The sequence below is a fragment of the Peromyscus maniculatus genome, chromosome 4 (genome assembly GCF_049852395.1).
Source record: "Peromyscus maniculatus bairdii isolate BWxNUB_F1_BW_parent chromosome 4, HU_Pman_BW_mat_3.1, whole genome shotgun sequence".
NCBI lineage: Eukaryota > Metazoa > Chordata > Mammalia > Rodentia > Cricetidae > Peromyscus > Peromyscus maniculatus.
Genome location: NC_134855.1, coordinates 8099015 through 8124368, shown reverse-complemented (window position 1 = coordinate 8124368; position 25354 = coordinate 8099015). Strand labels below are relative to the sequence as shown.

Genomic DNA, 25354 nt, shown 5'->3' with positions numbered 1-25354 from the left:
AGGTCAGGAGGGAAGGGCACACCTTCTTTACCTTCAAACAGCTGTGACTGTCGGGACCCAGTGGCAATGCCCTAGCCCATCCCACCAGGCTTTTGGGACCAAGAAGAGAAAAAGCCACATACCTAGGGCGGGTATGGAGTTAGCAAAGGTGACGTTCCCTAGCCCTGACCTAACACTTTGGGACCTGCCCCCTCCTCCTTCCAGAATACCCCCACCAGGCAAGTTAAGGCTACTGAGGAGAGAGGAGGGGTCGAGGATCTGTGCCCAGGTGGCACCCCGGCAGGTACGAGGGGGAGGTGCTACAGGGTGGAGTCGGCTCCGGGCAGAGTCTGTGGTTTTGATTCCGCCGCCGCCGAAACAACATAATAAAACAGCTGGCTTTAGTCCTGAGTTCCACTCTTGCCCCTCACCCAGACACCCAGGAAGAGGGGCTCAGGTGGGTCTCCCTCTGGGCCTGCTCCTCTCTCCAACCCTGGCAGGAGGAGGCAGGCCCTGCAGGGAAGACACCGGAGACCTTTTGATTCCTCTTCTCCTTGAAACTCAGCTTAAGGCAAAAGTTTGGCAAAGCAAGTCTACATAAGGCCGCATGGCAGAGGACAGAGGGGAGGCGGGAGGGGCAGGCTGGGTCCCCTCACAGTCAGCCTCCTCCCCTGCCCCTGAATCCCATAAAGAGAGAAGGGGGGGGAGCAGTGTTTCAGAGATTCGGCTGCAGTGAACAACTGATTGTGAGGGGAGGAAAAGGGATCAGAGGTGACCTGGGGGAGGGGCCGACTATTTGTCCTAGTGGTCCCCCCTCCCTGTGGGGAAGCAGATGGAGGAGCCAGGAGGCCAGCGGGGTATTAGCACAGTGAGATCCGCCCCTGGAGAAGGTAGAATGGTTGTATTTTTCTGAATGACCGGAGAGGGCATCTGGGTTTCCTTCTGAGCAGTAATATTGTTCCGTGAGTCTCACCTCGCAGCAGCCTGGCTGTTACCGGTGCTTGGGCGGGATCACCACCAGCGGTTGCCCGTACTTGGGCCGCCACATGAGGACCTGAGCATCATTGGCATTGGGCTTGACCAGGGCGCTGGGCGGGATGGGCTCATTCTTGCTCAGGATTTTAGGCTGGTCCTGGGCAATGGGCTCCCGCAGCCTGGCACGCTGGCCCAGGGGCCGGTTGGGATTCACCTCGATGCTGAGCTGCATGCGCCAGTGCAGAGTCTGCAGGATGATCATGTCATTGGTCGAGGTGTTGGTGGCCACCAGCCACGTGGTGAAGCTCTGGTCCCTGTAGATGTTGGTCAGTTTGGCCACGTTGCTCTCACTGACGGGCACGGCCCACGTGACACTGGGGTAAAAGTTATCATTCATGCTGATGACGAACTTGGAGTCTCTCTTGGTGGGGCCCACGATCGTGCAGGTCTCGGTGGTATTGCCGTACCAGGGGTAGTTCACCCCATCCGAGTCACTGATGGCCTCAATTTTGCCCTCCTGGAGATCGGGGAGCTCCCAGCTAGACCTGGGGGGGCAAAGAAGGCCAGATTACTTTCTTAGTACTCACTGAGGGTGACTGTCCTGCACCCTGGAGACAGGAGGTACTCAGCAGACCCAGACCCCTTTGCTCATGGGGCTTATGTGGGACAGAACAGACAATGAACAGGACATTCAATATGGGGTAATGTGAGTCCAGTCCTATTGCTCTTACAGAGGACCCAAGTTCAGCTGCCACATCAGCAGCTCACAAATACCTGTAACTTCAACTCCAGGAGATCTGGTGCCCTCTTCTGGCCTATATGGGTACCTGCACTCATGTACACACACACACACACACACACACACACACACACACACACACACACACAAAACATAAAATATTTTGGGGAACTGGAGGGAGGGTTCATCGATGAAGAGCACTGGCTGCTCTTCCAGAGAATCCTGGGTTCAACTCCCAGCACCTATGGCTCACAGCCATCTGTAACTGTCGTCCCATGAGATCCAATGCCCTCTTCTGGCATGCAATGTACATGCAGACAAAACACCCATATACATAAAATTCATAAATAAAAATTTTTAAATATGTATATATAATATTTTTTAAAGGCACATACTGTTTGCTCAGTACCATCCTAAGCCAGACTACCACCAAAGGCTTCATGAGAACCACAATTTTTTTTTTTTTTTTTTTTTTTTTTTTTTTTTTTTTTTTGGCTTTTTGAGACAGGGTTTCTCTGCGTAGTTTTGGTGCCCGTCTTGGATCTCACTCTGTAGACCAGGCTGGCCTCGAACTCACAGAGATCCGCCTGGCTCTGCCTCCCGAGTGCTGGGATTAAAGGCGGGAGCCACCACCACCCAGCAAGCCACGATTCTTAAACTAGTACTGGATGCCAATTGGGTCTGGAAAACCCTGTTTGTCTCTTGACAGGGACTTGTCACTTTGGGTCTATAGTAATGACAAACACTGGCGAAGATGGGTCTTCACAGACACCAATGGGACAAACACTTAAAGCCATAGGTGATCTTGGTCAGGGCGGCGACTGTGGCCTCTTGGAGCCTAGGGGCTCTCCTTAACCACACAGCACTTGAATCCAGGCCAGGCTGAAGAGGAGGCTCAGCAGACCTCCCTCCTGCCACACGTGTCCCTCTGCAACTGTGGAGACCCATAGGAGGCGCCCGAGTCCATGGCTATGGGGTCACCTGATCTATGGGTGACTCTTGGCCCCTGGCTAGCATGTGACCTCAGGCAAATGTCTGCCACCTCTGGGCTTCGGTGTCTTCTCGCTCCCAACCAGCACCCTCTTCCTCCCACGCCATCTCCACCACAGCCAGCAGTAACCAACAGCACCGGCGGCCGCAATGGCCCTCCTCTCTGGCTGCCAGACTCTTCACTGCGCCATCCTGGAAAACTGGCTTCCACGTGGCTGCCACTGGCTGGTCGCGTTCTGCTGTAACTGAAGCAAAGCAAACTGACCAAACCCTCTAAAAGGCCTCTCTCTTTCCTGGCCTCAGAGGCTTTGCCTCCAGACCCAGCCAAAGAGCCTGCTGCCGCCACCGGGCCTGGAGACCCTGTATCCCTGGGGACTGGTGTGTCCCTCTTACCATGTGCTCAGCCTGACACTTTATCATCGGCTGCGGCCGTGGTAGGTGTCTAGCTTGCACATGGGAACTCCACACATGGGCTCCCTCAATCACATGAGAACCCAGGCAAGGTGCTCCCCACCCTGGGACCTCAGACCTATCATACCTGTGCCCGTGGCATGTCCCAGGCATGTGCAGCAAATGCCTGCAACCGAGTGCCAGGACAGGAAAGGACCCGCCAGCCCAGCCGGGTTACTCCAGGGACAGAGAGGCAGCCCAGAGTTCCCAAGCTCCTATGCACACAGTGGCTTTTGGAGAACTCACTTCAGGCTTCAGGGTCCCTCAGATTGTCATCAGACCCAGGGATCATCACCTAGGAGAATCCCAAGTGGGGACAGGGAACGAGGCAACAGCTGTTCACATGTGGCCAAGGAGTGGGGTCTACTGCCCAGGAGCCCAACTGACCCACCGAATTTCCTGGTGACACCGCACTAAGGCTCACATCCACTGTCCCAACCTTTCCCTGCGCTCATCTTCATCCACTGCTAGCCAGGGGCCCACTCCTTTTAAAAGTGCATTCCTAGCCAGGCACCTACCTGTGATCCCAGCCCTTGGGAGATGGAATCAGGAAGGTAAAGAGTTCAAAGTCATCCTCAGCTACATAGCAAGTTCAAGGCCAGCCGGGGCTACATGAGGCTTCTCTCAAAAATAACAACAAAAGTGCTTTTCCGTCTGCGGCACACGTATCTCATGAGAGCCGAAGGGAGAAAGCTGCCTGCCGAGTGTCCATCATGGCTGAATGGATACAGAAAACACAGTTCCTACACACAATGGAATAGCCTTAACAGGAGAGAAAATCCTGACGCACATTACAGCATGGAGGAGCCCAGGGACATTATGCCAGCTGAAAGAAGCCACCACAAAAAGCTAAGCTAATTACTTCAGGACAGCACTCACATGTGATGCCCGGAGCACCTGAGTTCTGAGAGCCGGGGTGGAGCCGGGGCTGCCAGGGGCAGGAAATGAGGGCGGTGATTAATGGGGCAGAGTTTCGGTTAGCAACAAGGAAGAGTTGTTCCAGAGGCGGATGGTGTGATGTTTGTGAGTGTACCTAATGCCACTGGGGTGCACCCCGACCATGTCACCTCAGCCTCTCAGCTGGAATGTCACCAAAACTGGAGCTGCTACAGGAGGATGGCAGGGACAGAATTATTTATTTGTGTGTTTGTTTAGGTGCATGTTTGTGTGGTGTGTGTGTGTGTGTGTGTGTGTGTGTGTGTGTGTCTGTGTGTGTGTCGGGGAGCACGTGTGTGCAGATGCATGTGCACCCATGCCTCTGAGAATCCAGGGTTGGCGTAGGTATCTTCTTCAATCTCCCTACGCCTTATATAATGAGACAGGGTCTCTCCACGTTAGTCCGGGAATTCCCTGTCTCTATCTTCCTGAAGCTGGAATTACAAGCAGGCCACCACACCCAGCCAGCTTTTACTGCTCTCTAGGGATCTCGACCCTGGTCCGCACACCTGCGTGCAAGCACTTTACAGGCTGAGCCTCCCCGGCCCCAGACTCTGGTACATTTTCTGTTCCTCTCATCGCTACGTTCAGTCATGTGTGACAGGCCAGACGCTGAGCACATCCAGACACACGAACCTGTCTCTCCGCCCCCAGCAACCCCTCCACGAAGGTCTGCAGTACCCAGTCAGCTCTCCAGAATGGGTTGCTGATTCCCCAGCAGGATTCAGACCAGAGAGGCCCCCCTGCTCTGCCCTGAAGCTCTCAAGAGCTGCCTGCGTCTGCCTAACGCCACCGGGTTCATCTCCCCGGAAGTCATTTTAGTGTCCTGTCTGCTTTGCTGTACTGGGAAGGGAACCCACCAGGGCCCCAGAAAAGCTATACAGTGCTCTAACCACTGAGCAACACACTCCGAGCCTCGAAAAATGCTATTGTGTCTTTTGGTGTGTGGGTTTTGGTGGGGAGGGGTTTAGAAGATTTCATTCTAGCCCAGTCTCTCCAGGCTGGCCTTAAACTAGAGGGAGATCGTCCTGCCCCAACCTCCATCATGAGCTTCCATGCCCAGTGGAAAGGCTTTTGGAGAACAAGGGCCAGCCACGCGGCTCATCAGTGAAAGCCCCTTGCCACCCAGCCTGAAAGCTGAGTTGTGCATCCCTGAGACCCACATGGAAAAAGGGGAGAAGCTATTTCTGTAAGTTGCCCTCTGCCGGCTACAAGCTCATAGCGGCACCTGTGCCCCATCCCTCCGGAAAATATATAAATGTAAAGATGTGTGTGTGCGTGTGTGTGTGTGTGTGTGTGTGTGTGTGTGTGTGTGTAAAGGCAGAGCACAAACCTGAAAAAGCTACTGCCCCTTTGCACTTCCAAACTACAACCAGCCTGGCGGGGGAGGGGTGCGCTTCACCCTCGTGTGGCCTTGCTCTGTAACCCCACCCCTGAAAGTCCAAGGCCCAGTCACAGACAGGTGACAGTCTTCATGAGCTGGCAGCCAGCAGAGTCTCACGGGAGACATTACTCAGACGCGAGGCAGAGCCAACTGCATTCATTGCCTCACTGTGGACCATCAAGGGAGCCTGCAGGTTTCTCGCTGGGGGAGATGGGAGGAGCCAGGGACACAGGTGAGGAGCTCACAAGAACCTGGGATGGAAACTGAGGCCCAGACATTAGCTCCCTGACAGTCACAAACACCTGCACCTGTCTCACCAATAGCCCATGGCTAATTGTGCGCACGCCCATCCTAGGCTTTCTTCATGAGACAATGTACTAACACTCGCCACCTGCCACAGCTGTGGTCAGAAACTTGGGAAGACCCTTAAAAAGAGGCCTCAGCAACTCTAAGTGTGGTTCTTAGCTCAGACCTCCCTCCCTCATCTGACCTGAAGCCTTCCTAGACCTCACTTATATTTTCATATTATACATACTTTGTTGTTGTTTTTGAGACAGGGTTTCTCTGGGTAGGCCTGCCTGTCCTGGAACTCGCTCTGTAAACCAGGCTGGCCTCGAACTCAGAGATCCACCTGCCTCTGTCTCCTGAGTGCTGGGATTAAAGGCGTGTGCCACCGCCACCACCGCCCGGCCTTTCATACTATGCACACTCATGTAGGTGACAAGATGGCCACTGTTCGGCTGCCTCTGTGGTTGCGCTTGCTCTGGCTAGGCTCCATTTCTCTGTTCTTAGACCTCAGCCTTGCACACTCAGCCTTCTTGACTTGTCCCAGTACTCAGGGAGGGGGAGGCCAAGGGGACCAGGAGTTCAAGGTCAGAAAGCGTGAGGCTAGCTTGAGCTAACGAGACCCTCTCAACAAACTAAATAAAACAAAAACCACCCAGAACTTGAGACCTTGTGCAAACTGAGAAGACAAGAGCTGTTCCAAAATTCAGAACTTTGACACGGTGACAGAATCAGTGAGACATGCTTGAGGCCTTCTCAGGCCGGGCTGGAGCAGATGCATAGACGTCACCTGCTTCCCAGGCCACCTGCCACGCTTCTGTCCTTGTCCTCAGGGGTGTGGGAAGCCAAAGAGTAGCAGGCAAGTCCAGACTTGAACCTGGACCTCAGCACGCTTTCATGCCCCTGGCATGTCTGAGATGATGTCCCCAGATCCTCTCAACATCCCTAATCCTGCTGAGAACCGTGTGGTCACCAACTCAACCAGTGTCTGCCGAGGATCTGCCTTAGGGTTGGCAAAGGAGAGACAGGACGTGCCCTGGACACTCATCACCATCCTGACTCCAGCTTCCTGGCAGAGACCCCCGCTTCCCGGCCGGGTCTCCCAGATCCTAACCTGTTCTCTCAACGTCCCTCTGAGTCTTTAAAAACACAATCTGGTCACATTGCTCTGACCCTGATAAGCCTGCCTGTCCGGCTCCCCACAGGCACAGCCTAGAAGGGGGAAGGCCAGAAGCCCCACACAGTCGCATCCGCATAAGTCTGCCCCTCAGCTCCTCCCCCAGCCCCTCCCCCTCCCATCCCAGGCTTGGGGCTGGAACCCTCTCTCTGTGTCCTCCTGCTCCTGTCCTGGTGAGGGGGGACCAGCCGCTAAGGTCTGGCCACCACCCCAGGCAAACCACTCCGACCCTTTTCACAAGCCGGGTGCCCCTGGCTGGTGTTCAGTGCCATTAGGACGCGGTGACTGTCTCCTGGCACATGCCCCAGGGCAATCAAACAACAATGTGACCGTTTGTGGGCAGTCCTTTGCCCAGATGAACCACAAAGGCCAAGAGGACAGAGCCACACCTGCCTTGAACCTTACCACATATCCAGAACCCATCAGAGTGCCCGGCCTAGACGTCGGCCCCAGGACGCCTGTAGCCTGGCTCCCTGACGCTCAGCAGCACGCTGGGTCACATAGGAAGCACTGAGTACCCAGAGTTGCCGGGTCTCTGGTCACCCTGCCAAGGTGGAACTGGCACGATTGGGACCCATTGTCACCAAAGCCATGAGGGTGGCGGTCAGCACCATCTCCGTGGGCTAACACTACCCTTCACACATCCATGTACACACAGACATGCAAATTCACACTTGTCTACACATGACATACCTATATGCAAAGAGACACATTTAAACACATATACATACATGCGCAAATGCATACACGTGCACACAGGCATACATGCACATACATGCATGCAAGTGCTTACAAAAAAAAACACATGTGCACACACAGAGAGGCTTTGAGCAGCATGTATAAAAGTGAATGGGGTGCCAGGCAGTGGTGGCGCACGCCTTTAATCCCAGCACTCGGGAGGCAGAGGAAGGCGGATCTCTGTGAGTTCAAGGCCAGCCTGGTCTACAGAGCGAGTTCCAGGACAGCCAGGGTTATACAGAGAAACCCTGTCTCAAAAAAAAAAAAAAAAAAAGTGGATGGGTACAGAAAGGCTTTCAGCTGGGGTGAGGGTGGGTCATCTACTGGCCAAGGAGGCTACCATGGTGCAGAAGAAGGTCATCCCAATTCAAGGACTTCAGACATGCCAGTGGCCAAAAGCCAGTCTAGTACAGACCCCTCCAAGGCGTTGGGACCACGTGCAATCTGCCACCTTCATGGCTCTGAGCTTCCCTATTTCCCCAGAAAAAAAGTTGCCCTAACCAGGGTTCTAGACTTTTCTCACAGATGCGGATTAGCAGATAGGAGACAGTCTATGGGGGCCTGGCTTTATCCTCAGCACAGGCAGCGCATACAGCCCCGTGGGCCCCCATTTCTCTCCCGTCCATTCTCAGAGTCCTGGGCTCACTGACCACAAATCCTCAGTGGACCCAGCAGACAAAAGTCGACCCTATCACAGGGCAGGTCTCCCCAGCAGCCTATGTTTTCATGACTCTGCTCCTGAATGTCCCCTCCATTTCTATTCATTTAATTTATTCACTTTTAAAAAATGCAACTGGGGCCAGACATTGTAGCTCCCACCCCTAATCTCCGTACTCAGGAGGCAGGGACGGGTGGATCTCTATGAGTTTGAGGCCAGTTTGGTCTACATAGCAAGTTCCAAGCCAGCCAGAGCTACATAGGAAGACACTGTCTCAAAAAGTAAATAATTTTTTTGTGAAGCAAACGCATCAGTCATTTCCATGAAACAGTTCAGTGAGGGCAGACTGGGCACACAGAGACACGAAGCTAGATCTAGATATGCTTTTTTATATGCAGTACATATTTTGCTTTAATAAGAAATTTGGGGCCTGGCAAGATGGCTCAGTGGGTAATGAGCCAGGGTGACCTGAGTTCAATCCCTGGAACCCACCGAGAAATGGAAGGAGCAAACCCATTCCCTAAAGTTGTACCTGACCTCTATACATGTGTGACAGCATACACACACACACACACACACACACACACACACACACACACACTCTAATAGGTTTTATTTTTTAATTTAAAATGAAATTTAGCTTTGAGCTTAAATGATGTCACCCACACACCTTACCACCTCTCTCATGGTACGTGACACCTTAAGGACCCCTCCGAGGAAGAGGCGGGCCCTGGGCTGGATCTGCCCAGCACTTACGGCTGCCCTGTCCAGCCCTGGCCCTACACTCAGCTTGGGATAGTCAGGGGTTAGCTCCAGGGGTTTCCTGGACGACAACTGAACAGATTCGCAATTTGGTAAAATCCTCAAACAGCAAGCACATGGGGAAAGTTGTATGTTACAGAGAGTGAGGCCTGGGACACTCCCTTCTACCACGGCTAAGATGCTCCTGGACTGGGCCCTCCATGGCCCATCACCAGGTCCTGCCTTCGCAGCACGCAGCACCTGCCCACAGCTCAATCGGGGATGTATGTGGCCTCTTCCCATAGGCCCACTTTGGAAGCCTGTCCTCTCCTGTCCAGCCATCCCTCCAGACTTAGGCCCCAGCCCTGGCCTAACCTGAGGAGAAAGGACCCACAGTGCCTGCTTAATTTTAGCTTCAAGGCCAAATACTACAGTCAGAACTGCCCAGCACTGGCCTTTTTCAGGGTATTCAATAAACTATACTTCCTTTAAAATTTTTTATTATTTTCTAGTAATAAAATGTGTCCTTAAAAAAAGCAAGCCATGCCAGGTGGTGGTGGTGGTGGTGGCGGCGGCGGCGGCGGCGGCGGCGGCGGCGGCGGCGGCGGCGGCAGCAGCAGCAGCAGCAGCAGCAGCAGCAGCAGCAGCAGCAGCAGCAGCGGCGCACGCCTTTAATCCCATCACGCAGGAGGCAGAGGCAGGTGGATCTCTGTGAGTTCGAGGCCAGCCTGGGCTACAGAGTGAGATCCAGGAAAGGCACCAAAGCTACACAGAGAAAGCCTGTCTGGAAAAACCAAAAAAACAAAAAACAAAACAAAACAAAAAAAAAAAAAGCCATTAAGAAATAAAGTAAAAACTAAAGCCATCTCTCCTCTGCCCTCCTCCTGGAGGTTACTCACGTTACACTTCAGTAAACATCCTTCTAGACATTTCTGCATGTACACACAGGATGTGTCCCTCCTGTTTAGCATTTTCCTCACAGCGAACATCTCTGTCAGACTCTTACATGTTTTGTTGGGTTTGTGGTGCTGGGGATGGAAGCCAGGGCCTCTCACATGCAAGGCAAGATCTCTGCCACTGGGCAGGACCCCAGGCTCATCTTCCGGCATTATTTTAACGAGACACTAGTGTTTCCATGGAAACCCGGTTGTTTGTAACAGCAGTACTCTGCACAGTGGGCAGATCTTAATTTTCTCTCCCAACTGCAAGACGCCTGGTTATCTACAACTCTCTGCTGCCATAGACCCAGGGCAAGCTCTTCACATAGCGGCATTCCCACACTGGCTCCTTTCTTCACATGCGTGTACTTTACCTGCTCACTGGTTACCTGTCGTGTCTCTATAAGCCAGACCCAGACTGGGGTACAGTATTCCTAAAAGCAGGAGCCCTGGCCCAAAGGTACAGCCAGCAACGGCCAAGCTCAGTGGATATCGGATAGCGGCTGCCTAGACTCCGCTCCCTTCACAAGAGGCCCTGAAGCTTTCTCATTCACACGGGGCCTGATCTACAGGGGAGGCTCCTAAGCATTTCCTATGCATTTCCCTGATATCCCTGGCTGCTGGATGTCTGTCTGCCCATCCCCAGAACAGGCTGCTTGCTTCCCACTCTCAGAAAGTAGATTCAGGCTGGAGCCGTCCCTAGGTCACAGCTAGCCCAGGGGGAGTTCTCCCAGGCCCGGCCACCCCCACCACTTCCCTCCCATCCTAAAGTTCGGAAGCAAGGACTTCCCTCTCCCGCTCACCCCGCCCTGGCCTCCACCATTGCCCAGCAGATGGGGGAAACCGCCTTCCGCCCCAAGACAGGAAGCTTAGTCTTCAATTGTTCTGTGAGGCGCTCAGGCTCTGGCTCCGGGAAGAGGCCACATGGCCAGCCAGGACATTCCTCCTGGGGCCATCCCCCAGATATCAGGTGCTGAGCAAACATCCTTGGGCAAGTGGCTCTGGGGTTTATAGTCTGAGTTCTCATCCTCAAATTAGGGCCTCTGCGGTCCTGGGGTGCACCTCAGAGATAGCAGGGTAGAAGAAAGCCCATGTTCCAGTGTTACCCCATGAGTCTGTCCAAGCCCTGTAACAGCACATCACGGCAGCACACGTGTGCGTCAGGGAAACTCTCAAGGCCTCTGGGGCCACGGCTGTCCTGCTATGGAAAGGGACCCAGAGAAGCTGAGGGATAACAGCGCCGCACATGGGTCTTGGTGTAGCTCCTGGCCACACAGTATTGAATAATAATCTAATACTAACACTCGGGATTTGTAATCCTGGTATCTAGGGAGAAGGAGCAGGGAGGTTCCAGGGTGCTGGTTCTGTGCCATGCACACTACCTTGCCCATCCCTCTGAGCCGAGTAAGCAGGGAGGCACTAGCATCCCCATTTCAAAGGTGGGAGCAGCTGCCAACCCCCCCCATCAGCCCATTGGCTCATCCTGAGCTACACCACTCCCGGCCTCGGCCATGGGTCAGGCTCCCAGAGAATGCCTAAGAAGGGCAAAGCAGGGACAACGTGCAGCGTCTCCCACACAGGCAAGAAACTGTGACTCGTCACTTAGAAGGCTCTACACCAGCTGACAGGTGGCAGCTGAGGAATTGCGGGGGACAGCTGAGGAGGCAGGTGTCTCTAACAGTTTGGAGGGGGTTGGCTTTCAAAGTACTGTGGGTTGGACCCAATGCCATACAAAGCATTCTAGCGGGTACGAGAGCCGCCATCTTTCAGCATTCACTCCCCTGCCAACTGGGCTGTGACTGGGGTGGTGGCTCTCAGAATGTCAGTGTTCCATCTCAAATCATTTCAAGTCCAGAACGCCATCCAACAAGTCATCCTTGCTTAGAGATTAATTTCAAGCGGGGATAATGCTGGGGGATATTATGGATTTCAGATAAGTAGTCAGAATTAATATTTTTAATACAAGCCCATTTGTAAAGAACACACGTCCTAATCCAGCCCGGGCCACCTGGCTGTCCCTTCTCCAGGGCCCTGGAGCCTAGGGTTCACTTTAGAGACCCAAATAGTCTGGGTTGAGGCTAACGGTAATTCCACACCCCTCTCAGGGGACAAGGGATCCTGTTTGGGGACATTTGTGGTTGTTACAAGTTGGGGGTGAGTAGCATACTCAAAGAGGTGGAGCCACGCATCCTCTGTAAGTCTCCCCACCCTGCCCAGCCCCCACACTGCCAACAAGAGGTATCCGAACAGGGCACAGGCAAGGGAAGGGACAATCACCCACTCACTTGGGGCTTAAGGGCTCCAGGACAGCAGTTAATACAGAAAGGTGCTGTTTTGTTTTGTTTTTGGAGACAGGGTCTCATGATGCAGCCCTGACTGTCCTGGAACTCACAGTACAGACCAGGCTGGCCTCCAAGTCAGAGAGATCTGCCTGCCTCTGCCTCCAGAGTACTGGAATTAAAGGGATGTGCCATCACGTCCAGCCTGGAAGGTTCTTTTAATAACCCCATCTAAATGTTTCTGTTTGCTATGGAAGGTGGAGTCCAGGCCTCCTGCAAGGCAGCCCTGTGGATCCACGGGACAGGATGGCACAGCACCGCTCAGCAGGCCCAAGCTTCACACTGTTTTGCTGACCGGCGGTGAATGGACAAGTGGCTGGCTCCTCGCACTGTATTTTCTCCAAAGGACGGTCACCTGTCTCTGTCCCTGCACTGCAGCTGGCCTGCCCCACCTGGACTTTAGAGCCAGGGTGCCCTGGGAGAATGAGCAGAGGCAGGCACTAACAAAGAGCAAAGAAAATGCCCTTGACCACTTTCCCTGACTGATGCTATTTTTACAGTTTTAAAAGTTAAGAGTGGAGGGCCCAGGCTGGGGTAAAAACTCATTACAAGGAGTAGCTGGCATCTTTTCTAATTCAGTGGCTCCGGCCAATAGCATTGGCTTCGGAAATACCATCCCTTATTTCCATCTGGTAGACTTGAAACTGAAATCACATCGGCGCTGACAGCCGCCTGCCTGTGCGATTCACATGAACTCGGCCTCGTTCTGACCGTGGGGGCAAAGGTTGTCTGGGCAATTCTCTCAATAATCGTGTAGAAGGAACTATGATTACCCCCAGTTTGCAGATGAGTCAACTGAGTCTCCCAGTCGCTACAGCGCTGGCCTAGAGTCACACCCCGGGAACCGACCGCAGAGTCTAAGGTGCACAAGGTTCATCTAACTAGGAACCCCGGCCTGGCAACAGTGAAGCTAAGTCGCCCAAGGCTCTTGACCCCCGGGGGCGCTGAGAAGCCGTTAGGTTCACTCTGAGGGAAAGCCTGTGCTTCTCAGTGGTCAGGACGCCTTGCAAAGCCTGGAAGAGGCTGCTTGGGAAGGGCCCCCCTGAATACCTGAGAGTCTCACCACCCCTCCTGGAGTAGCTGTGGTAGAGACAGCCTTGAAAGAAGAAGGACTCAACGACTCCCAACGACTCCATGTGCCCCAACTGCCTTAGGCCCTCAGGCTGACAACCCAGTCTTATCCCCTCCCTCTTCCTGTCTCCTTTAGAGCTTAGGAGTCGATCAATGGAGGAGGCACGTTTGTTGATCTGTGTCTGGCCACCCTTAGCCCTGGTGAACCAGGTTATCATTGGTCAAACATAAGCTCCAGCTCTCCGGGAGAACCCTCTCTCCCTCACTTGCGAAGCTGAGAAGTGAGGCCACATAGACTGGACGCCAAAGACTATGCGACAGTGTCCATGAGCCATCACGGGAGTCAAGTCAGGGACTGTCTCCCGGGGAACCACTGGGTCTCAGCAGCTGCTGTCAGCATTCCTGAGGGCACGATTTCTACATGGGGATGGCCTTCTTTGGGGCCAGAGAACATGCAGGATGTGACCCAGGGGCCTCAGGGTCCCTGTGGAGCTCTATGCCATCCTGGGAGACCAAACCACAGAGACAAAGCCAGTATGCTCCTCTAGCTGCTCCTAGGGCCTCACTGGAGGGACACCGGATGCTGACCCTTGACCTCTATTGGGAGACAAAGCTGCACACTGAGAAGTGGTTTCTCAAGTCCCTCTCACACACACGCTGCCACCAGTCACCACCACTGGCAATGGCAAAGCCGTCCTCTGAAACTCTGTGTGCATCTATCCGAACACCAGGCCCCATCCCCACCCCAGGCCCCAGACACAAAGAATTGTGGAGGCTTCAGAGGCCCCCGCCACTCATGTCTGCCTCACAGATTCATGGAGGCCTGAGCCTGGGGCTAGAGTGGTGCCTTCTCCGTGACCCCTGATGGTCTTTTACCAAAGAGGCACAGTTTTCTCAGCATCGTGCCAGGAAGGACAAGAGAACTCTGGGCAGATCGAACTGAGCTAGGACCCTGATCAACAAGTAAGGGCTCCAGAGAGCTGGAGAAGGCCTGGAGACAGTTCTACCTCTGCACAAAGACCCCTGTGTCCCAGGAGCCCTGCGCCAGCCCCCACCCAACCCACCCCCAGCCCCAGCAGGTACTCACATGCCCTGCTCCCCGTACTGGTTGTAAAACTCCATGTGGCTGCATGCCTGAATCCAGCCAACGATCCAGGTCTCCTTCTTGGGGATGGGCGGCATGACCACTTGGGCTGAGGCCCGGAAATGGGGTGTCCGGTAGCGCAGTACCACGCTGGAGGACTCGTCGATGCTGGTGGGGATGGGGTCGATGGAGGCTTTCACATCAATCACCGTAATCCCTTCCCGGAAGACTCTGGCTTTGCCTCCGATGCTCTGAATACAGCCCATGGCACACAGGACCGCTCTAATCTCCAGGGAAGGCCAGCAGTCCCAAAAATAACAGGGCATTGAAAGGATGGAGGTTGCAGAACCCAGTGTAGAGTGCGCAATCTAATCTCAAAGCTCAAAAGCAAGATCCATAGGATAGAGAACTTACTGAGTCGAGGGGGCTTGCATAGCACTACCGGGCCCGCTTATAAATACGGATTCTGCTGCATCTCAAGAGCCCTAGGCTCCCTTCTCTAGCAGTGGGCAAAAGCCACCGATATTCTTTGGGTTTAAAAAAAGAAAAGTTTGCAGTTTAATGGATAAGCATGTTGTTCTGACATCCAGCCCTTCGTCCTCACACTTGGGGATGGTAGCTCAGACACTCTCCCTGAAGTCTTCGGAGGAAGCAGACGAGCGCTGGCAGGCACATAAATAAGGAAGGCTCGGTCCCCGCGCGGTCGCGCCACCCTCGCTGCACAACGCCGACTTCCTGCCCTCTGCCTTCCGCACCCGCTCCCCGGGACACACGCGCCCTCCCGGCGGGGCCCAATCAATTGCAAGCGTGAGCTCTCGTTCAAACGGCAGAGGTCTGGCGCCCTGCGTGGCCGGCACCCACGCGCGGTTCCAAGAGGCGCGCTTCGGGCTAGGCGCTCCCCAGGTCTCCTCCAGCGCCCACTTGCGCGCTCCTTTGCCACTGTCGCTGTCGCCGCCGACTGCCGCGTGGGGCCCCGGGGCTGCGCTTGGGTATCCGCCGCCGCCTGCTTCGCCGCGGCCGCCGAGGACCTGCAGAGAGGTGGAAGGGACAGGGCGTCAAAGTTGAGCCGAACTTTACTGCGGGGGACGCGAGGGCGCGGCGATGCGTGTGCGCCGGGCGCGGGCTGCGGAGCTGACGGCGCAGCTCTGGGCGGTCTCCCCGGAGGTGGCGCCCCCCCTCCGCCCGCCCCGTCAGTGGCGGCCGCACGACTGCGCGCACCAGCGAATAATCGCCTCCCGTGACATCTCCGCTGACACCCCTCCAGCCCGGGGGCGGGGCGGGGGGTCGGCCAGACTGACACCGCAGTGGGTCACTAGGACCTCCCTGCCCTGGTGCTGCGCTTCATCACCAAGCCACCAGCATGGAACGCCCCTTCTCTCTTGGGTCTCTCGGTCCCCCGGGGCCGCAGTGACATCCCCAAGCCGGTCCTTTCTGGCGTGAGGCCCTTAGCCGGCTGAGGTGGCTCGACCCCAAGAGGGCGCCTGTCCCCTCACCGCCCCCCTCCCCCGCGCACCCCGTGCCTCGGTTTCCTCTCGCCAGCCGCTAGCCGCAGCGGAGCACAGCGCGTCGGGGGAGCGCGCCTCTGCCGGGGAACTTTGGCACTCTCCTTCCCACCCAGGGGGAGTCGCGAACTCACCTGCCCCTAGGGCCGCTCCGGGTGCCTGGGTCACTGCCCTCCGGACGCCCCTGGCCCCTCCGCCCACACGTTCTCGGGGCGCCCCCTTCCCCTGGGTAATGTCCCGTGGCTCTATTAGGGTCTGGGGATGGCGCGGGCGCCCCGGGTCCCCAAGCCCTTCCTGGCTCCGGGCTGCTGTGGGGATGACCGGGGGCGGAGGGCTGAGGCTCGGGGCTCTCTCGCCCCCACCCCCGAGCGCCTCCTTATTTTATGATCATTGTGAGCGTGCTGTCCCCGCCGCCGCGCCGCAGCCGCCTGGCGCGCCCAGCGCCGCCTCGCTATGCTGCAGCATCGGAAAGGCAACCAGGTCAAACTTTGCAGAAACTCGGCCCCTGCGCCGGCCTGGCCCCCGCGTTCGCCCGCAGCCGAGCGGCAGCGCGCACCGGCGCACGCAGGACCGCCGCTCGCTCGTGCGCCCCGCGGGATGCAGGTCCGCAGGCAGCGGCCGGCGGGCGGGCGGGCGCCGCCTCCTCCTCCTGCCCGTCCGGCTCTCCACCCTCGCTCCCGCACTCAGCGCGCCCTCCCCCCTGGTTATCCCTCTATCCCTCTTTCCCCCTCTCTGCAGCTGCTGGGGGAGTTGAGCCTCTTCTTGCATAAACGACATTTCCTTCTTTGCTAACCCTAGGAATTCTGGGTAGTGTAGTTTTGCGTCTCTAGTCCTGGGGTTGGGGGAGCACCTATGGCCCTTTGACTTCTGATGCCAGCGGGTTTCCTGTTCAGGAGACCTGGGCCACTGCCCTGGGAATCCTGTCTCCGGGGTTGGTGGTTCGGTGGAGACTGGGGAGGCTTTGGGAGGCTCCAAGGCTGGGAAGGTTTGGTGGATGGGAGAAGTTAGTCCCCCAGTGTTGGTCCTTTGCCTCTGTGGGATGGTCAGACAGTAGTCAGTCCGTTGGCCCCAAGTGGGTGACAAGTTTACATTCATCAGATACTCTGAGTGGGAAGTATCTCACATCTCACAGAGAAAAAAAAAATCCAGAATGGGAAGACTGAGAAGATGGGCCTACACCCCAACTTGGCAGATTTCCCCACTGAGGCCATCTCAGAGCTAAGGTTCAAAAGGAGTTTATGCCCAGACTGCATTGGGAGAGCAAGAACCTAAGCAGCCTCAGGCCTTAGCGCCACCCTTATCCTGCAATTACCTTCTAGATAAAGGACAGTTTGTGACATCAGAAAACCTGGCAGCCACACTAAAGCCACGCCCACCACCGCCACAGCCCCTTAACTCTGACTTTCAAGGCTTCCAGAGTAGACACAGGGTGGGCGCTTGTAGTCAATCCCAAGGCTAGAGTCTGCTGAGTATATGGGGCATTTCTGAAACGTTGGGAAGGTCTCAGTGAGGGATCCATCTCACACCTGCTCAGCCACAGCAGGAAATGGTCAGTTGAGATGGCTGCTGCCTTTCCCCAGCCACACTCTCAGCCTGACCCATGTCCCCAGCTAGTGGGGCAAGGTCCTTTTCCCAATCCAACTTCCAGGCAACTGGTCTACCCAGTTCTGACTGATGTAAAACCACAACAGCACATGGGCCTCACGTAAAGTTTGCAGTCTTTCCTGGCATAGGAAATCACAGTGACCTCCCCAGAGTCCACACTACATTCCGTTCTTCTGGGAACCCCTACAGCCAGCAACACCTCATGCCATTAGATAATTACTATGCTACTTCGTTTATACAGAAGGACGCCATTAAATTTTGGGGTGCCAACTCACTTTCCATCACTCCAAATACCTGGAATCCCAGTTACCAAGGTGCTTCCATGAAAGCGTAAGATGCTCCCTCAAAAACAAGACACCATGTTCCAGGCTGCTCCCGGTGTGTGTGTGTGTGTGTGTGTGTGTGTGTGTGTGTGTGTGTGTGTGTAGTCTATATTTCTTAGGGAAAAGATGCCACAGGCTACATTGCCCAGCTGCACAGGGAAACCACTGGAGGTGGTTTCTTGGGGGAGGGGTTCCCCTGAAACCCACTGGAAATGGGAGTTACTTTTGAGCTCTACAGTACTACAAGTACTCCACAAGTTCAGGTACCCCAGCCTGACCTTGTGTTGGTGAAAGGATACTATAGAACGCACTGTGTCACACCAGCATCATCGTTATGGTTCACCTTGACGTGGAGGGTGAAAACAAGAAACCAAGAGACCGTGAAATCTGGCTTCTGGCCCCAGTCTCACCCCACTCAAGGCCCACACACTTACCTACTAAGACTGCTTCCTGAACTAAGATGGACTGGCCACCAGAGCAGGCCACAGGTGCTTGGGTGTCACAGGTAAGGATTTGTGTGGCAGAATGCGGCCTCCCTTCACTGGCTCCCTTACCACATCGCCCCCTGTGAAGGACTTCACCTTAACCTGCAGAGGGTGGGCCCAGGCTTAGAAGTGGCCAGGCCACAGCTGAGGGTAGCTCCTGCAGGGGTAGCCAGGACAGACAGAGGGGTCTGAATGGACTTAGCTCACTTTTAAATTCCCTGGCCCAGCTCCTGATCTGCCTGCTTGTACACTCTTGGGCCCCCGGCCTCCTCCACCTCCTCACAGGGGTCCCCTGGCCCAGCTCTGCCTGCTTGTACACTCTTGGGCCCCTGCCTCCTCCACCTCCCCACACAGCCCCTTCTACTTGCATGGCTTTCTTGGGAGGTTTGTGAGTGTTGGACACAAACCTATATCAGCCTCAGCATGTGTGGAGGAGGGTCAGGACGTGACCGTGAGAGTGTAAGATGCTGATGTCTGTGGAGCAGAGAAGAGGGACATCTGTAAGAGTGTGTTCTGTACCAATGGACTCACGCTGTCCTCATCCCCTCCCCTTTACCACACCCAGGTCAGGATTGCACAGCCCTGGTACATTGGACTAGGGAGATCATGAAAACCCAAAGATATACGAGTCAGAGACAAAATTAGCATGCAGCCCTGAACAAGCCCCCAGAGACCCATGATGTGGCCCCAGCACAGCAGCGCCCTACAGAGCAGACTATGAGCTAGGCCTTCCGCATACACTATCTTCATAGCCTTGGCAATGACCCCCAAAGCTAGGCCTTGTCATCCCACTCCACAGATGACATGGGTGCCTGGGGTGAGGGTGAGAGGTGGCAGTTGAACCCAGAGGCTGGGTGATTGGGATAGAGTGGGCCCGCTCACCAGCAGTCACATGCTCAGTGTAGGCATGTTCAGTGGCCACCGCAAGTAGTCACAAGGCTCACTAACTCTTGCGAACCACCTGCATTTCGGGCCACAGCAGATTCACTGAGAGCTCACTACCTCCAAAGGCAAGGTCCTCATGTGTCCAGAAAGGCCATTTTAGAGAGAGGAAGTCATCAAACTGTGGAGGGAAATGTGGAGCACCGGGATTCTGTTGCCCTAGGAAGCAGGGTTCTTGCCCCAACTGTTTAGAACTAGACCGAAAGCCAATGGGGAGGCTTGGAATGACCACCAAGGACAGGTAGGTGGGGCCAGAATCCCTGGCAGGTTGATCAGCATCACCTCTGACTGGAGGGGTTAGCATCAAAAGATAAGGAGACAGACGTAGGCAAAGCTGGGTGGCCCTGCAGGAAGCAGGCTGGACCTGGCCAGGTGAGAGGGGGCTGGCACCACAGGGAAGTCATCTAGAGAAGGTTCTGTGACTAAATCCCAAGTCTCCTGACCCCAGCCCAGTGGTAACATGGCTCTCCACTGAGGGACAGTGGCCAGGCATAGTGGACAGCAGGGAGGCAGTAACAAGTGCATAAAACCCACTGTCTGATCTGGTTGTGAACCTGGGAGTGTAGACCATCTTAGCCACATGCTCCAAACCACGTTCTCCCAGGGCGCTGCGGGCTTGAGACCTCTCCACCGGCCTCCCCATCTTTTACCACTGTTCACTGAACGCCTTGCCTGGGCACTCACGCCTCCCCAGACAGCCAGCAGTACGAACATCCCTGTGGGCCAGAAGGATAATGAAGGATAACTCCAGGAGCGAGGAACGAAGGCACGAATTAGCATAAATAATGAATAGTCGTGAGTTGATGCTCACAGTTGCTACAAGAATCAATCTCTATCCGTCAGGAAGCGGACGAGTCAGTTGTTTTGATGTGCAGTTCAGAATGGAGCTAGGAGTGGGGGGAAAATGCATGCACCAAGGCTTGGGGAGTGAGCTGGTGCGTGTGTGTGTGTGTGTGTGTGTGTGTGTGTGTGTGTGTGTGTGTGTGTAAAAGCGCCCACATGTCGTGCCTGTGTGAGTGTCTTAATGTGTAATGGTGTGCATGAGTCCCTGGTGGTATGACGTGAGTGATAGTGTATGACAAATGTGAGAACGTGTGCCCATGACAGCTGTGTGTAAGGTGTGTCAGCGTTTGTTCTAGCTGTGTGTCCATGTGTGTTTGTTGTTCTAGCTGTGTGTCCATGTGTGTTTGTCTGTGGAAGTGTCGTGTGCATGTACCCATGTGAGCTGCTGTGGGTGTAGGTGAGCACAGCTGTGGGCGTGGTTGTGATGGAGGAGTGTGTTCGCGTGGGGTGTGTCGCGTGTAACTGTGGGACTGGCCGGTGGGCGGGGGCTGAGCGGAGGTCACTGCTGGCTGGGTGCCAGGTGCGCTCGCATCCCCGTGCCCCCTGCACTGGGTCTGCAAGGCAGGAGCTTTCTTGCAGCTGCGGCCTCTCAGTGCGCAAGTCTCCCCGGGCCCCAGGATAGGGCCTCCGGCGCCCCGCTGACGCCTCCCTGCCTGGACAGAGCCGCGGCCTGGGGACCCGCTCTGGCCCCAGCCCGGGATGCGCGGGGCCCGCTGTGTGCGGGGGTGGGGTGGGGTGGGGGGGTGCGCCTCTGGGGGAAGACAGAGGGGGGCGACAGCAGGCTGGGCGCGGCCTCGGATCCGGTGCGGCACTGAGAGTTCTCCAAGGTGCTAAAATAAACCGAACGAAGGATCAGGTTTCCCGACCAAAATAACCCAGCAGCAGCCTTAGAAATGCGAAACGGGAAAGTGATCCCGGGCGCGCGCCAGCGATGGAGGCGGTGATGATAGCTGCTTCCCGCCGTGCTGGGGGTGAGGGGGCTGCTGGCCGGGGAGAGGTCGCCCCTCTAGGCTCCCACCCACCCTCACTTTCTCTTCTGGGGTCTTTACTTCAAAGAGCAACCTCCTGTTGGCCTTTGGTCTGTGATGGCCAGGTCTGCAATTCCTTAGAGCCAAGCTCTGAACTCAGTCTTTCTGTTCAATGTTTCCTGGTGCCTAGTGTGTGCCAGAGCCTGCCTAGTGCATGTGAACAGGCAACAATCGCAGTACCCAGGGGCTGTCACTTTGCTAGGAGAGCATTAAGTACAGAGGGTGTTAGGAACTGACATAGATTTCAATAAACAAGAACAACAAAACAAAACAAAAAACCTAAAGGCTGTCAGAAGACAGGGAGAGTTTTGAACCCAAGGACACCCTGCTAACCGGCTCACTCAGTGGCCTGGGTAGAGTCCCTTTGCTTCTGGGCTTCAGTGTTCTCCTGGATCTGACTGGGTCAGAGAGCATGTCTGCAGGCTCGGACGGATGGCAAGTGACAGGCAGAGTCACTCATACATACAAGTGTTCTGTACATGCTTATGGCAAACGTGCTTTCGCGTATCAGCACTGGGTTCACCTTAAACATCCAAGACAGCAAACTGTAGCAGCTGCCGGAAACGCCTGCTCTTGAGAGAGAGAAGTAGTACGCTCAAATGGTCAGGGACTGTGTTGTGTAACAATCTCCTCCAAGACTGAAAAATCCCATCTTGCAAGGAAGTGCCTTAAGCAAGAAGGTAAAGAACTCAAAATAGCTTCAGGAAGTCCCCGAAACAGACCAGGTCCACTAGGCCCCTCCCTGCCAGAGTAAGCAATAAAGCTGCGAAGGAGACTCTGAGACCAGACCAGCTGCCTGGGAGACTTTCACACCAACTGAGTCACCGAGGCTCTCCAGCCTGTGAGCTCCTGCAGGCAGTGTGCTCCAGGTTCCCAGCTTTGTGAGCTGTCACTCATGCTGGGGTAGGCCTTGGTGACGCAACTGTCTTTTGAGTCATTTCTGCCCCTGAAAGTAACCCCTCACCCACATTCCTGTAAGTAACCCCAATAAAACTCACGGTTCAGAAAGACAGTTATGGTATGTACTCACTCATTGGTGGATTCTAGATATAAAATGAACAATCAGACCACAACCCATAGAACCATAGAGGCTATATATATATATAGCATGGAGGTCAGTAGGACGACTGTGGCATATAATAAATTTCAGTTTTACTCAATTATTGAAAAAAAATAGCCAAATGAATGGAAACACATGAACTATGAACCAAAGACTGAGGGGCTCCCAGCTGGATCAGACCCTCTGAATAGGTGAGACAGTTGATTGGCTTGATCAGTTTGGGAGGCAACTAGGCAGTGGGACCAAGTCCTGTGCTCATTCCATGAGTTGGCTGTTTGAAACCAGGAACTTATGCAGGGACACTTAGCTCAGTCTGGGAGGAAGGGACTGGACCTCCCTGGACTGAGTCTACCAAGTCGATCACAGTCCTCGGGGGAGGACTTGTCCTGGAGGAGATGGGAATGGAGGGTGGGCTGGGGGTAAGGGGAGGGCGTGGGAGGGGGGAGAATAGGGGAACCCATGGCTGATATGTAGAACTGAATGGTATTGTAAAATAAAAAATATATATCACAAAAAAAAAAAAAAAAAAAAAAAAAAAAAAAAAAAAACTCACGGTTCACCAAGTTGGACTTTGGTAGTATCCGTACTTTGGTCTGTTGTGGGTTCCCCGTCTAGGGTGGTAGATGTGTGTGCTGTGTCTCCCCAGGAAAAGCTTTGTTACACGACAACCTCAGTACCTGGGTCAGACACACTTAGCTCCACTCTCCACAGTCCGTAGTGCATGCAGCCGGGCCTGGGGACATGCCAGGGAGGCGATGCCTCAGGGGAGCCAGGCCATCTGTGGGGATGGGGCTGTGGCACCTTCCCCTTTGTACTCCCTGTGGCTCCTTGCACAGGGTGGGACTCGGGAAGTGATACATAAAACCACACAGGCAGGGACACAGATGCTACAGGGCACATGTAGCCAGAAACACATCTCTGTCACCAGGAACGCATGAGACCAGCAGCTGAAGTCTCAACTCTGGCGCTGGGACCTGTGGTCTTCAGATGATGTCAACACTTTGAACAGTGTGTCCCCTAAGGTGGGAGAGAGTGACTGCGTCTGCTCTCTGTCCTTGTGTTTCCTGTGTCCAGACGCAGCAGCAGCTCAGGCTAGCCCACCAATGCAGGGGTGTCACCCCGGCATCTTGTTTTGTTTGCGCTTGTTTGCACCTTTTCTGGAACACAGGGAATGAGTGTGAGCGTGCTCACCCCACAGTAGTTTTGAAGGCAGTAGTTACAAAATAAAATCCGGAATTATGGAAGGGCTCTAACACAGGTGTTGGCCTCTCTATGTGACAAAATGCCAGACAGTTAGTAAAAAATAATAGGGGGCTGGACAGATGGCTCAGTGGTTAGGAGCTCTGGCTGCTCTTGCAGAGGACCCAGGTTCAATTCCCAGCACCCACATGGCCACTTACAACTGTCTGTAATTCCTGTTCCAGGGGATCTAACACCTTCTTCTGGACTCCACAGGCACCAGGCACACATGTGGTGCACATACATACACATAAAAAAAAAAAAGAATGAAATTGAGCGTCATGGAAACATGGTCAAATTTACCTTATTAAGTGAAAAAGATAAGTCATATTCTAAAAGGCTGTAAAATGTGATTGTATTCTAAATGTGTATTTATATATGCAAATAGATACAATATACACAGATATCATTTGTTTTTTATGTCCTGTTTATTAAAAATAACTGGTTGATATAAAGTGTTACAATAATTGGAAGTGAGACAAGTATCCCTTTCTAAGATGACCACCTATGTTAATGTATTAGTTTTCAAGTGATGGGATTCTAAGTGTCATCTGTAATAATTAAGTTTATTGCAGTAAAGAGTAACATTTTGTCTGCCGGTGGTGGCACACTCCTTTAATCCCAGCACTCGGGAGGCAGAGGCAGGTGGATCTCTGAGTTCGAGGCCAGCCTGGTCTACAGAGTGAGATCCAGGACAGCCAAGGCTTCACAGAGAAACCCTGTCTCGAAAATCAAAATAAATAAATTTCTGATGGCAAAAAAAAAATAGTTATTGGTGATATTTCACTGTCTTTTAAGTAGCTCATCATTTCGAGGGTGTGTGTCCTGTCTCCTCAGCCGAGCTGCAGGAGAGAGGAAAGAAAGCGTTGTCTGAATGACTGAAGGATGCCAAGACTGGAGAAACCGGGCTGTGTCCTGTAGTAGGCGCTGGTGAAGGTGTATGGACTGAGACATGGTACTTGCTTCTCAGACACCTGTGACAATAACCAGGGGTCTCCCAGCAGACGGAGGAGGAGCAAGTCCTGATGGGTAGGATGGTTTGCCTGTGGCCATCCAGCTGATGTGGCCAAGCCAGGAAGTGAACCCAGAGCTCTTGCTCTCCACTGTCTGTCTTAACCACTGACAGGCCGGAGCTAAATTGTACCCCATGGCCTCCACAGAACTTACTGGACACTCCAGCCAGAATAAAATGCTGACAGAGCCCTGGGTTATTAATAGTCCTGGCTGTCTGGGCTCCTTAGCCCCTGATGAAGCCAGCCCAGGTCATGGCCCCACCCTGGAGGGTAAGGTGACTTTCCTGGCAGAGAATTGATCAAACATTTCCAGGCCCTTGTGGACTGAAGAATCTGAGCCCAAAGGCTTCGGTGTCCCCATACTGGGGACTACTTAGGAGTCTAGGTCTTGGTTCTTTTCAGTTCCAGACTGGATGCCTTCACCTCTCTGAGCCTCAACTTCCATATCTGTACAATGGGGTATTCACGACTGTTTCTTGGGGATGTTGGTTGAGTGGCGTCAGTCAGTTGAAGTAGACTGCCTAAGGTCCACACATTTAGGCACCTACTTTCAGGACATAGGGTTCACCTGCGCAATTATATAGGTAAATTTTCACATGTTGTTCCAGTTCCCTGAGGATGGCTTTGGAAGTAGGGTCCCCCATTTCAAACCTAAATATGTTTGTTCCAAAGTTTTCTCCAGGACTCCTTATCTAGAGATGGGTGGTTCCCTGAGCCTGTGCCAGGAGAGGAAGAAAACGGCAAAACAGCTGACAAATAGAAACATGATGCTGGGCAGACTCGCACACGCCTTCAATCCCCACACTTGGAGGCAGAGGCAGACGGATCTC

At 54.3% G+C, this 25354-nt stretch overlaps 1 protein-coding gene across 5 annotated transcripts; it reads right to left on the bottom strand.

Annotated features, from left to right (window-relative positions):
• Positions 1-865: 865 nt before the first annotated feature.
• Fam78a (family with sequence similarity 78 member A) lies at positions 866-19515 on the bottom strand. Of its 5 annotated transcripts, none has more exons than XM_076568945.1 (3): positions 19402-19515; positions 14488-15512; positions 866-1499 (listed from the first exon to the last, which is right to left on the bottom strand). In XM_076568945.1, exons 2-3 carry the CDS (start codon positions 14808-14810, stop codon positions 971-973), a joined length of 852 nt encoding a protein of 283 aa, XP_076425060.1. In that variant the 5' UTR covers positions 14811-15512; positions 19402-19515; the 3' UTR covers positions 866-970. The 5 variants fall into 5 exon arrangements, with proteins under 5 accessions (XP_076425060.1, XP_076425061.1, XP_076425062.1 ...); XM_076568946.1 differs by having other exon boundaries at positions 19282-19481; XM_076568947.1 differs by lacking the exon at positions 19402-19515 and adding an exon at positions 18349-18496.
• Positions 19516-25354: the final 5839 nt, after the last annotated feature.

Coding starts and splice junctions, on each gene's coding strand:
- Fam78a (XM_076568945.1), bottom strand. CDS start 14,810: ATGCCCTGTTATTTTTGGGACTGCTGGCCTTCCCTGGAGATTAGAGCG. Junction 1,500..14,487: donor CAGTACGGGGAGCAGGGCAT/GTGAGTACCTGC, acceptor TTGCCCCCCCAG/GTCTAGCTGGGAGCTCCCCG.